Source organism: Maniola hyperantus, chromosome Z (genome assembly GCF_902806685.2).
Source record: "Maniola hyperantus chromosome Z, iAphHyp1.2, whole genome shotgun sequence".
In the NCBI taxonomy this organism is placed as follows: Eukaryota; Metazoa; Arthropoda; class Insecta; order Lepidoptera; family Nymphalidae; genus Maniola; species Maniola hyperantus.
The window spans coordinates 7,998,066-8,012,712 of NC_048564.1; the positions used below are offsets into that span (position 1 = coordinate 7,998,066).

The following is a 14,647-nucleotide window of genomic DNA, read 5'->3' on the forward strand; positions in this document are numbered from 1 at the left end:
ACTGGAATTCGCCGCTGTGATATAATATTACAAATTGTTCATTACCATCAGCCATTATTAAAGTTTACTAAACTAGGTTTATTATTTAATTATGTAGTCTAATTTTTGATTCCGAGGAATTCTGATGTTTCTTGATGTTATCAGAGATAAAACAGTTCCCACAAATAAAGATTACCAATTTAAATAGAATATTAAGAGTTATTGAAAAATAAGAACGAAACCTTACTCGGACGTTCAATACAAACTAACACAAATTGACGTAGCTTATAATAGTTAAATAATTTATTAGCAAAAAAAAATAAAAAAGTAACGTAAGACTGTTCGAGTAAAATTCAAAATCAAAAATCCTTTCTTGGTGGATGTCTACGTTACAATAACTATCTGTATGCGTTTATAGAAAAAATGTGCAGTGCTCAGACAAGCCGCCAAGCGCTTAAGTACGAGCTTGTGGTTTTTGTGGAAACAAATAAATAAAAATAAAAAATGCTCGCGGAATTTGCCGTTTTATGAAACTTGACACTATAAAATCAATTTGGATGAAATATATCCAGTGTATATTATGTATCTAAATGAGAATTTATTGATGAATAGTTAGAATTTCAGTTAAAGTAAATCAATGCTTTGTTTACTGGATTCCAATAATAGTTTCTTGTTACAGGTCGAAATGCTGTACCAAAGATATTTTCTGCGTATGAACCAAACTAACATGACACATCTACTTGGTCTGTTGCTGGGTCTTTCGGTTACGCTGGCCTTTGTGCAAGTGAGGACGCTACTCATCGCGGAAGACTTCCTTGCCACCATCATGCCCTCACACGATCTGTCATTCCTGGGCAAAGACACGTTCAAGTACAGTATTGAACATTTAAACTAAAATTAAGCTTGAGAAGCATCATGTATAGACTTAGGGCAGTGGTCCGACCACCGGCGAGAAAACAACTATCGGTGATTTTCTCTCTCAAGAAATGCACGTCGTACGAGTATTCGCTCGTCGCACTTGCACACTCGCTTATAGCCCGGTGACAAAACTATCGAAATTACACACTCGCTTCCCGCTGATCGCCAACTCCTTTATAGTTTCTAGTTCTACTTCTTTCTCGTTCATCGTCGGCGGTTGGACCACTGCCTAAGATGATTGGTGCATTGGTCCGTGTGGCTTTAGGTTTTGTAGAAATCCCGTGGGATCTCTTTGGTTTTCTGGGATGAAAAGTCTAAAGCCTGGGTCTGTCTCCGGAATGCAAGCTATCACAGTACCAAGTTTTGTCAAAATTGTTTTTACTGATGACCCATAGAAAAGTAACTGACAGACAGACTTTCACTTTTATAATATTTTATTATATAAAGGGAGTTATATTTTAAGGATTGTTTTTGAAAATAAATTCAATAATAGGAAGACGCTAATTTAAACACCTGCTGTGGTAGCCTAGTGGTTAAGACGTCCGCCTTCCAATCGGAGGTCGGGGGTTCGATTCCGGGCACGCACTTCTAACTTTTCGGAGTTATGTGCGTTTTTAACAAATTAAAATATCACTTGCTTTAACGGTGAAGGAAAACATCGTAAGGAAACCTGCATGCCTGAGAGTTCTCCATAATGTTCTCAAAGGTGTGTGAAGTCTGCCAATCCGCACTTGGCCAGCGTGGTAGACTATGGCCAAAACCCTTCTCACTCTGAGAGGATGATGATGATGAATTTAAACACCGTAAATTTGCTAGGAGGTAATAGATATGTGCTCATTCTAAACTTTTTCTTTCACAACAGTTTCCTGAACCTAGGGACAGATTCTCAAACTTCTACGACAGCTATAAGCAACACAGGACTGACGGAGTACAACTCTACGATTATACAACGGACTTACTACCAAAAGGACCGACTGTCCCATATTATCAACATCATAATCCTCGGAATCGCAGCAGCTATTTATACGTGTAAATACGATTTTACTTATCCTTTAATTAATCAAAATGGTTTATAAACATACCCAAGACATATTATATTATCTATACAGTTGAGAAAACTGTATTCGAAACGTGCTCCATACAAATAAGTATGCCCCTTATTGAATACTAGCGGATAACAAGCGTGCGCTACTACGCTAAAAATCTGTAAAATCTTCGTATTGCCTCTCTAGCGAAACTGGTTTGTGGCACATCGGTTGGATTTGGAAGTTTATAACGGACACAGGTAGAAACATTTTTTGTATCTTATATATTAAGATTAACCAATCTAACGTTTTTGAGTAATTGATCTCTTTGTTTGTATTTTATAAAAAAATCAGATTTGTATCTTTAAAAATCGATAAAGATAAAACCAATGCATATGTGTGCACTTTTTACACTAGGTAGCGGACATCCCAATTTCCTATATCCCATATTAGGTATAATTATAATCTGTACATATTATCATATAGTAAAGATATTAGGTATGATCTGAATCTATACATATCATATTATAATAAGATGTATAGATTATTATGTACTAGCGACCCGCCCTGGCTTAACACACGTAGCTTATTACAATTTTCGTAGGGATCTCGTAACTTTTTTGATAAAAATATATTGCCATGTCACTCAGGAATATTGTAGCTTTCTACTGGTGAAAGAATTTTCTAAATTGGTTCAGTAGTTCCAGAGGTTACCCCCTACAAACAAACTACAAACTTTACCTCTTTATGATATAAAAAATAAAGTATAGATAGGTCGACAGAAGTGAATAGTTATCGAACGGCATGTCATAGGCGCAACACTTCATACCTAAAAAGGTTATAGCTACATATATTAATAATATAGCATGTCGGTGACGTCACCTTGATGTTTTTCCCATCCCAAAATCGCCCAACGCAACTCAAGAAGTTTTCAGTTCAAATAAATCATTATTATGATTTTAATTTTGCTTTATAAAATTATATAATGTGATTAATTATATAAACATATTAAATAAAAGTACTTTTATTATAAAATTTAATATTGTGGGCAGAACTTGTAACTGTACCATTTGGTTTTAGTAACATAATCTGCATTGTTCACCAAAATTTTCAGTAAAGAATTTTAATTTAAAACTGCTGAATGATTTCTGTACCTCCATTAAATATACTACTACTTTAAAAAAATATCTGGAGGAAATTTTAATATTCACTAGCTTACCCACCCCGCCCCACTTTCACTAGAGTGCAATGTTTAAAATTCGGTGAGGGATGGGGAGGGGGAGGGGGTATAAAACGCGAAATACGTATTCTTCATTCTACTTCTTCATTTTTGTCCGAAAACCGAAACACCAATTTTCATAGATCAAACTTGATAAATAATAGACTTTCATACAGATTTCATCCCTAATTTAACCCATAAGCGCAGAATTTTCAAAAATTCTTTCTCACTGACTGTCGTAGACAGTCATTGAAAGAGTCGACTATATGGAGGAAACATAATCGTGTACTCTGCCATAAGCCTTCCAAGTTAGCCCATTTTCATCTTAGACTGCATCGTCACTTAGGAGTAGGTTGCTAAGATCGAAATTAAGGAATGATTCATTTAAGTGTCATCGAAATCAAAAAAAATGCGCTGTGATGGGACAACCTACAGAAGTGAAGCTGTACTAAGTCACACTCGCAATACGCAAGGGCAATAATACGCGCTGCCTAGCTAATGAGATATATTATTTTGTTCAGTTCATCATTTATTGCCATTTAGGTAGGGAAACCCAAACCTCCATGTAGAAGTTTCGCTTCAAAAATGTTATTTTTATTCAGGTTTGCTGGCATGCCTGAGCCGGCCAGCGATGAACGAGGTTTATCTTTTGACCATTTCCTACGTCGTGCTTGTCACGTTCTTGCTGATCGAGATCGCGTATGCCGCTACAGCAGTACTAAGGTAATTTGGAAGACCTTTTATTATGGGTACTTAACGATGGAATCATTCGAAATAATATTAGTCGACAATCGAATATCAATTGAATAATATAAAACAATCGAACTTTTATTTTGTTACTTAGAACGCAGAGTGCGTGTGAAATCGAAAATTGAAAGTAATTGCGCAGTTAAGCGAAAATCTACTTTGATTTACACTTTCCAGGCCAGTGCGCGTTTGGAGACTTAACAATCAAAACATTTAGATTTTTGATGAACTGCGCAGTGTGCTCGCGCAGTTCATACATAACACAAGCCACAAAACTACATAGATATATTACACACCCACCCCAACCGTGGGCTAAGTGGCAGTTTTGCGCTTGCACCTCACGGTGCATACGCATGAAGTTTAAAATTCTATGTGCGTCTGTACGATTTCATTATTCATTTAATTGACAATTTTTTCGATTGTACTTCGAGTGTCGTTATTCAATACAGGCACGATTTTTATTTAATTGTTTTTTTGTTAAATCGAATAAATCCTCAATTGATTGTTCAACTGTGCGATTGTCTATTCATTCGATTGTTTTTTTTCGCGACAGTAGCTTATCGCTATGTGACTTTTTAAACAAGTAAACTTTAACCTTTCTTTGATTAATTACTTCACCTATTATTATGTTATTAAAAGATTCTAATGCAAGTATCATTTCCATAAATCAGTACTTATAACAGTACCATAGTAGTGATTAAAAAGATGTCTAGAAAAGAAAAAGGATCATCAGAATTTATTATTTTTAATCATTTTATCTTGAGCTATATTTACGATATACGTATAAACGTTATTTTTTGAAATATTATATTTAAACACTTGTGTTTAAAAACAAAATGTGGATTTCGCATTTTTGGGGTTGCATCAGTGTACAGTATATTTTAGCATTGTCTGAAGGATGTATGTGCATATTATATCAAAGAAACTAAAAAAATTACATAATAACTACTACTTACACCCCATAAAGAAGCAGCCAAGAATGAATGGCTATCATTTTGTCCCTCCTCCCTTTAGTTTTCGCTTCCTGCAATCTGAACGCTCGGGCAAGAGGTCAGACTTGCAACGGGCAAAATCATCGGCCAAATGTCGTGCTCTAAAATTCAAGACACTCTATTTTATGCCTATGGCCAAGCTGGCCTTATTTGTAATCCTTTGCGGCCATTAATATTCTCTCCCAGTATTAAGTTCCTCACTGCTGAGGGTCACAGATATCACAGAGTATATTACTTTGTCAATTAAGTATTTTTTAGTCATCGTTTACTTTTGAGTACGGAAGATTTAATCATATGTTATTTAGACTTTTAAAGCTTCTAGGGGATGGCTATCTGTGTATTTTATTGTAAGTTATTTGGTTTGTGAACAATAAAGAAAAAAATTAATAGAATCTCCCAAAAAACAAATTAAAAATTGAAATTAATAAAATTAAAAGATTACAAATGTTGATATCAAATAAAAAATGACTTCACTCTACGGCAGTCAACATTCAAACAATGTTTTTTTTTAAAAACAAACTACTTGTAGATATAGTCCGCGACAGTTTGAGATGGCAATCGGGTTATGAGGCGGGGGGGACACCCCGCACACCTGCACGTCACCCGCGCTCGCTCGCACCGGGTTAGCGCGGAGGCTGTGTGGGTGAGCGGGGCGTTCCCTTCCCGATTGCCATTTCAACCTGTCGCGTACTATACGTACCAGACGTCAAAGCGATTTCCAACCTTCCTACAAACTTTAGGAATTTTGTTCAAAACGAAATCATACTCACCGGAGCTTTCACTGAGCTTGTTTCGTGCTATGCCAAAGTCACTTTATTATTTTGATGCCGGTAAACAATTTCTGGGTTAAGCGCTAACTTGGTTCCTGATTCTAGTTCAAAAGTCAGCTTCTGACTATGAAAATGGCATCCCATATTTACTACTAGCTGATGCCCGCGACTTCGTCCGCGTGGAATTTGGGTTTTTAAAAATCCCGTGGGAACTCTTTGATTTTCCGGGATAAAAAGTAGCCAGTAGTAGTATCTATACCCATGCATAAAATCACGTCAATCCATTGCACTGTTGCGACGTTATTGGAGGACAAACCAACAAACCAACAAACAAACACACTTTCGCATTTATAATAAGGGTACAGATAACTGTTAATTTTTGAATTATTCTCATATTTCTGCAATAAATATGAATAAACATGCACGATTCATCTTACTTCTTTACTGATGTGTCTATGCAGGTGAACGTTTACACCTAACGTAATGCCAGCTACCGAATGTAAGCAGGCTCACTGTGAACCCCAGTGTGAACGTGAAGTTAGACTGCATTTTTCATCCACACTATGTATACTAAAAATAAGCTGTAAGTAGCAACGTAGCGAGTCTGTGTCAGTGACGCGTAAGTTTGCTGTGAAGGAAAAGTTGAATATATATGAGAAAGCAATAAGCTGCGTTTACGCTCGTTAACAGTTTGCAACTTGCAATATTATGTTAGGGGTGAACGCGCGCTTAGAATTTTTTGCGTCTCCTCGACCATTAACAATCTATTGTGATTTAATGGCCTAAGAGCCCACGAGGGCTAGATCTTCGTCATTTTATAAAAGCTGAGAATTTCTCTGGCCATTGTGCGTTGATAGATCAGTCAATCAGTCAGTCAGTTACCTTTTACTTTTATATATTTAGATAAAGGTTTATTTATTTATTTTTATCTTATTTACGTCCGTACCTACACATAAATTAGTTGTCTTTTTAGGTCACTGGACATGAGCGCTGGTTCATGTGCTCTTTTCACCTACTTGACGTATGCAACCCTACCAGTAAGGCTACATGAAGCGACGGTGGGAGGGCTTGCTCTTGCCGCCGTCAATATTGGTGCTCAACTGATGATGAAAGAGGCGTCCGACTCACAGGTACAGGCCACACAAATAAGCCCGAAAAATTAATTAAATGAATTAAGTTATTTCAAACTAGCTTATGCCCGCGACTTCGTCCGCGTGGCCTACCTAAATTTCAAACAAATATTTTACCCCCTTAGGGGTTTAATTTTCGAAAATTCTTTCTTAGCGGATGTCTACGTCATAATAGCTATCTGCATGCCAAATTTCAGCCCAATCCGTTCAGTAGTTTGAGCTGTGCGTTGCATGATAGATCAGTCAGTCAGTCACTTTTTCCTTTTATATATTTAGATAATTGTCAACTAAATATTTTTTAAAACAGCCTTGAGCTCGGCTGTGATACTTGTATGTATTTTTGTCGTTGTCATCAAGTCATCACTGTGAGTCTAAGGTCCCTTGTAAGCGAAAGAATCTAGCGGAGACTCCTTCATTAAATTTCATGTGCAAGGTCATCATTCAAACCCTCAAATGGCGACTATTATCGGTTCTTCGGATATTTTTATAATACTTAGTGAGCAAATGAGCAGTCGGGTCGTCTTGTCTTATAGAATTATCGGAATTAATAAATATTTGCAGCATCAGAGGAACCGCCCAAGCATAATTGCTTCTTTTTGAGAAATTTGTTTATCACCTCGATATTGTGATTTTGAAGGAACAAGTCGGTGGAAACTGTTTCTACAATTTGCAGGTCCTGGCATAAAAACCTGGCATAGTAGCCAGGTGGAGAAGTTGAAACTGTTGCCAGATTAAATTACAATAATATCATCTGTAGAGAGAAATTCTACATACTTTCTGTTCAGATCATCTGCAGTCTAGCAACACTGATTGCTTGTAACATTGCTGGAATCATGACCCACCACCCACGGGAGCTGGCTCAACGGCAGGCGTTTCTGGAGACCAGAGACTGCGTGGAAGCTCGCCTTGTCACACAGAGAGAAAACCAACAACAGGTAATAAATTACATATCCTATTTTCCTTATTTTTCTTTTATTTTATAGGGAGGATGAAATCCTCATGTATGCCCCAGACATGCTTAGGCCATGAATCCTTACGGCTTAGGAGTTCAGTACTTTGAAACATCAGGATTGACTAGTTGTGACTTGGAGTTCAATCTATGCTTAATATTTAAAAAAAAAATCACCAGGAACAGTTCCTGAATCCCTATGGTTTAGGAGTGCTATATCCTGCATAATCAGGGTTGAAGCGTTGAGACTTGCGAGTTTAATCATAAAGTTGTTACTTGGTACCTACAGCATTAATTCACTATGAATAGTTCCAGAATTGACCTATCTTAGGCAGCAGTAAACCTGCAGCATCAGGATTTGAACAAATTTACAGGTTGAATTGAGAATCACCTTATTTTCGGAAGTCAGTTAAAACTATAACTTACTAAATCAAAACCCATAGTACGAACTTGTAAAAAATATAAATGAAATTTTTAATATAATATAGATATATTTTTTTGGTCAGAAACCTCGGGCGTCCTTAGAACCCTACCAAAGTTTCATCACAATCTGATCATAAGAAAGCTGACATGATATTCATATTATAAATATCGCGTAAGCTTTACGTAAGTTCGCGTAAGTTACTTGTACCTAAGTATCTTCCTTTAACAATATTAAAATATACAGTCGACAGATGCTTTGATCATACTTTGATACGAATGAAAATCCCCTGTAATCAAGTAATGGATCGCGTATTTAAATACGAGTAAAACTTACTTATTTTGTACTTTGTTCGATGTTGAATATTTAAGTAAGCAATTAATAATTATCAGCTGTTCTGATTTAGGAAAGTACCTACTTTCAATACTTTTTTTCTCATCTGCAACATAATCTTGTTTTATCAGTACATTTTTTAATGCGTAGGTACATACAAAAATCAAACAAAGATACGCAACACAATGGGTCTAATATTTTGAGAAATCAGATTTAAAAAAATTACATTTGATCTATAAAATACCTAAATCTAGTTGGATGAAGATGCGGGAAAAAACTAATATAAAATATCTGAAAGGAGAAACTGACTGACTGAAATATCGCTCAATCTATGTCATATGTATCGACTCGGGTATATACAGGGTAGGGATTGAATTTTCAAAAATCTTTTAATGGATATAATATCTAAGTTATAATAGCTATCAGCATGCCAAACTTCAACCTGATCCGTTCAGTAGTATGAGCTGTACGTTGATAATCAGTCAGTCAGCCAGTCAGTCAGCTTTTCCTTTTATATATTTAGAAGATACTTGGTCTAGGATCTTGAAATTTTGCATGTCAGTTTTCCCATAATATAGACCTATACTAAGGAAGGAATTACAGGAACTCCATCCAAGTGAAGTCACGGCGGGAAGCCAGTCTATCACAAGTCAAATTCCAATAGGCAACATTGCATGCGAGACTTAACTATTGCAAAAATTACCTACTCGTCGACCTTGATTCCCATTGAGTCTATTAAATCCCAGCTGCCATTACTTTTTATTATCATCAGGTGTAACCATTTACTAACTAAGTATTATATCAATTAATGATTGACTAACAAATATACATACAGATAGATCGGTGAAGGAAAACATCGTGAGGAAACCTGCATGCCTGAGAGTTCTCCATAATGTTCTTAAAGGTGTTTGAAGTCAGCCAATCCGCAATTGGCCAGCGTGGAAGTCTATGGCTAGACCTTTCTCATTCTGAGAGGAAAACCGTGCTCAGTAGTGTTTTTTTTAAAGAATATTAGCCATGTTAAATGACTAATATTCCCCTTTCCTCTCCAACTAAGCGTCAGGCTTGTGCTAGGAGTAGGTACGACAATAGTGCAACGGGCGGGGTTTGAACCGTCGACCTTTCGGTTTTCAGTCCACTCCTTTACCGGTTGAGCTATTGAAGCTTTCAAGCGGCGATGGGTTGTTTATGATGATGATGAGATGAACATAAGGTTTTACAAAATCACACCCATCTCGTTTGATAACGGTTTGCTATCACTATACTTGCCGCAATATTACTCAAAAAGCACTTCTGAAAATGAACTTTACCAGAGTGAACGACTTTACTGACTCGAATTTGTATTAGAGTATTAGGTACTTACGTAAGTTTAATCTCTGCATGCAACCAACCACAGTATTGAAAAATGGCAGGGAAATAAACTAGAAATGTATATATATATTTTTAATATCTTTATTTTTAAAGGGCTTTTATACACTGTGTATAATATGACAACCCTATTGTACCTTATAACATTGATTAACTTAATTAACAATTAAAATTAGAGCCTCATTAGCTCAACCGGTATAGGAGTGGACTGAAAACCGAAAGGTCGACGGTTCAAACCCCGCCCGTTGCACTATTGTCGTACCTACTCCTAGCACAAGCCTGACGCTTAAATTGGAGAGGAAGGGGGAATATTAGTCATTTAACATAGCTAATATTCTTAATAAAAAAAAATTATATAACTAATATTCTACGTAACTTAAGTACCTACCTAACTTAAAAACATTGTGTATAATCATATCTCTATATTGAAAGTCATTAAGCATTTTAAGAATAGAAAAAGCTATCACAACACCTCTGTGTCCAGACACTCTGACTATACTATACTGAGATGCACATTTTACAGGTTAAACGAGATTACTTCCATCATTTTCACTTTCAATTTCAATATCTGTTTTCCATGAAAAAGAAAGTAAAACGGCAAGTTTAAAATTGAATGCACGAAGTTCAATTCCAAGACAGCGAATACGAAGTTAGGTACTACCACAATACTTTATAAGAAATTGTATCGAAGCAGATATTATATTTACTGTGATTTTGTGTTGAAAGGAGGTTTTATTTGCTTTTGAGACATGCCGACTGTATCTATTCATATTTAAAGTGAAATTGCAATGGGTAGATATGAGTGGTTTCCTCATCATAAACTTACCCAATAATATAATATTATATGGTTTACTTGCTACAGACGCATGGTTTACGTGCATTACAAGAAGCAACAGTAACATCATTTAGGGCCTAAGTTAGTTTTAATTTAACTTTAGGCTATAGCTGATCGGGCGGGAATTAGAATATTTGTAGTATACAGTAGTTTGAGCTGTGCGTTGATAGATCAGTCAGTCAGTCACCTTTTACTTTTATGTATTAAGATTAAAAGAATAAATCCACATGGAGGAAGTAGCGGGCACCTATTATAGTACGCGACAGGTCGAGATGGCAATCAGGCCCGGCCCGCACACCCGGACGTCACCCGCGCTATCCCACGCCGGGTGAGCGCGGGGGCTGTGAGGGTGTGCGGGGCGTCCCCACTCCGAATCATCGTCATCTCGACCTGTTGCGTACTATAGTAATTGATCATAATTTTGTAACGTCTGCAAAAAAATGCACTTATCGATTAAATGTGTCTCAAACTATAAATTGACATAACAAAATAGGGGAGTTTGTTCGGTGCCATAGATATTATACTCTCTTGATTTAATAATAAGCTCGTTGTGGCCTGTCACAAGTCTTAAATCCCAGCTCACCCCGGCTGCCGCTTAGGCGATAATATTGAGTTTAGCATTTTAACAGTAGGTACGGAAAATGAATCATCTAAAATCTAAATATATAAAAAGAAAATCTGACTTAATGACTGACCTGTTATACTGTCTGATATTTTATTTCAGGTCTTAAATTTACTATTAGCTAATATTTTTATGAAACTGAATGAATAAATGCTATAAAAGTTCAATGTATGTCGATCATTCTTTCCCTGGCAACTGTCTGAACGGGGGCCTTCTAAAGTGGCTTTACATATTTCAGCAGGTGTCGAACTCTGGCGCACTCTGCGGGGTGATTTGACTCAGTGACCATCACTGGTGCTAAAATTTGAAAGCTATCAAACTCATTTCTCTTTGGTTGGGTCTACATTGCTACTTCACTGAGCGATATAACAATAATCTTTCGCAGCAAACCTTCAATGGATTCATTCATTCAGTGATAATCACGGAGTTAGCGAATCGCCACTGATCGTCGATCGTCATACCAGACACTGCAATTTTTCCAATATTGTTGGATGAATCAAAATAAAAACAGTTTTTTTTTGTTCTTGTCAGGAACGCCTTCTTTTGTCTGTGCTGCCTCGTCATGTTGCTATGGAGATGAAAGCGGACATTGCCAATCAGCCACGACAGGAGCAATTTCACAAGATCTATATTCAAAGATACGAGAACGTAAGGTTAGTATACCTTTAGTTTTCCTTAGATTACTTAGAAGGTAAACAAGCAGCTTTTCGCTGAAATGCGTGAGGCGCGCACTACTTATATACGGCCCATACGACGTTGTTATCGCGAACTGACACTTGAATCATGAAATTATGACTGAAAAAAAAACCGGCTAAGTGCGAGTCAGGCTCGCGCAATGAGGGTTCCGTACTACAGTCGTATTTTTTCGACATTTTGCACGATAATTCAAATACTACGATGCATAAAAATAAACAAAAATCATGTTTTAGAATGTGCAGGTGAAGCCCTTTCATATGATACCCCACTTGATGTAGTTATCCTGTCAAATTTCATGATTCTAGATCAATGGGAAGTACCCTGTAGGTTTCTTGACAGACAGACAGACAGTCAGATAACAAAGTGATCCTATATGGGTTCCGTTTTTCCTTTTGAGGTACGGAACCCTAAAAAGAAAGTAATAATAATAATAATAATAATAATAATCGTGGTGGTGGACCGGGCACAGTCGAGGGTGTTTTTGGTGGACATCACCATTCCGTATGACGAGAACCTCGTGAGAGCTGAGACGGAGAAAAAGCGCAAGTATCTCGATCTAGCTCACGAGGTTTCCGACATGTGGCATGTGGAGTCCACTGAAATCATCCCAATCGTCATATTATCTGCGAATGGGTTGATCCCAGTCAGCCTCGCTCACCATCTGAGGCGACCGGGGTTCCGTGGCAGTTCGCTCGCAGCCAGGATGCAAAAAGCGGTCTTGCTGGACTCGGCTAGGATAGTCCGCCGATTTCTTCACCTGTCGCCCTGACCCCCGGCCGTTTGGTCTCCCCTGCCGGGGTGTAAACCTCCGCCCGGTACAAATATGTATGTATGTAATGTTTATGTAGGTTTATTTATTTTTATGTATGTAAGTATATTATAACTCTTTTGGCTTTTATAATGTATCTATTTTGTACACGGGCGTGAGAGCAAATAATATATGATAATAATAATAATAGCCTTTATTTCCCAATAAATATAACAAAACACACTTTATCTTAAACATAGTTATACTTAATTCTATTTTTCAATATATTGGCTTAAATTAGTTAATTAAATCACCTCTTCACATTTCAACATGTAATAATATGTTGTGAGGATAAAAAATATAACTCTTACAATAATAATAACCTTATAAAAATATTAGTATTAAGTAGGAAAGTACTAGGTATTTCATTTAGTTATAATAGCTATGCTTTATAATTTCAATTCATTGACTTCTGTTACTCTAATTAGGTACATACTGGCAAAAATAATCCTACACAAGTATTTTGTTAACAACAACATTTGCTGCTTGCCACTTCATTATTGATACTTAAAATAAACAATAATTATAGGTACCTACTTCTTTCAAAAAGAAAGTAACTGCCGGCTAAATCTAGGTTTACGCATTTCTCCGAGAAGTTTTCTGGGGTTGTTTATTTTCTAAGCAAACTAAGGAAAACTAAGCTACATATAGTAGTACTAGTATACTTTTTAATTTAGGTACTACCTATTTATTGACAGTGGACACCATTCTGTTTACTATAAAAGGCTTCAATAATTAATTCGTTAGGTATATTCATAAAGCTTTTGAGAACCACTACCACATACCATAAAATTAATAAGTAGATAGTTAAATAAATTTTAAAAAATCAAGCTACAAATTATTGTAGCAGAAACCAAAAAGGAAGTGTTTTAAAGCAATTTATACTTTGAATTGACTTTTAATTATCACCCCGGAGAAGACCCCGAAGATAAAAGTTCTTAGTAAGTAGTCTAACTTTTTCGAATAATCTTACTCGACTTTTCACCGTGAATATTTTAATAGAGAAACTTCTGGCGTTATATTCTCTTTTGTCCTATAAAGATTTTTAGTAACAATTTCATACATTTTTGTTTATTTTATCCGATGATAGAAAGATAGAAATTTACTTAGGTTAGTTTTATTTTATTATAAAAATTAGACTTCCGAAAAGCAACGCTGCTTCCAACCACCATTTGAAAAAACTTTTTGTTACAGTATCCTGTTTGCCGACATTTGTGGATTCACCTCACTCTCAGACCAGTGCACAGCCGAAGAATTGGTGCGTCTCCTAAACGAACTTTTTGCTAGGTAAGATTCTCTGTTCTCTTTATTTGTAGAGCAATAAAAAACTAGATATTTTCCGAAGATTTGTTGAAACATTAATTTGAAGTCTTCCGATTTTGGTTTTCAGCTTTATGAATAATAATTATAGAATGAGCTTACGGACATAGAAAAGTGTCCCTTAAAATATCATCAACTACAATTATTAGGCTTACCTATATTTGTAATAGACGATGCACGTGAGTTCGTCGCCACGTAATCTATAATATAAAAATGAATCGCTAAATGTGTTGCTCATCGCAAATCTCGAGAACAGCTGAACCGATTTCGCTAATTCTTTTTTTATAATATTCCTTGAAGTCCGAGGATGGTTCTTACGGAGAGAAAAAATTAAAAATTTGAATCGACTGTTTGGCGGAACGAAGTTCGCCAGGGCTGCTAGTTTTTATAATTTTTATAGTGTTTAGGTAAACACTAATTTAGAATTTCAAATAGGACCCTTTATACCTCATCATAACATCGCGAGCCTCCCTGAAGATAAAAAATACATAGGTACTTAACATTGTGTCAATCGT

At 36.3% G+C, this 14,647-nt stretch overlaps 1 protein-coding gene across 2 annotated transcripts in view; it reads left to right on the forward strand.

Moving 5' to 3' along the window:
* LOC117995718 (adenylate cyclase type 6) overlaps positions 1 to 14,647 on the forward strand; it is a 157,967-nt gene that overhangs the window by 108,808 nt on the left and 34,512 nt on the right. For both annotated transcript variants that reach the window (XM_069509019.1, XM_069509020.1), the window contains exons 6-12: positions 659 to 849; positions 1,760 to 1,926; positions 3,744 to 3,864; positions 6,624 to 6,780; positions 7,566 to 7,715; positions 11,840 to 11,961; positions 14,007 to 14,099. In XM_069509019.1, the coding sequence (XP_069365120.1) occupies positions 659 to 849; positions 1,760 to 1,926; positions 3,744 to 3,864; positions 6,624 to 6,780; positions 7,566 to 7,715; positions 11,840 to 11,961; positions 14,007 to 14,099 (1,001 nt within the window). The remainder of the gene's footprint in view (positions 1 to 658; positions 850 to 1,759; positions 1,927 to 3,743; positions 3,865 to 6,623; positions 6,781 to 7,565; positions 7,716 to 11,839; positions 11,962 to 14,006; positions 14,100 to 14,647) is intronic.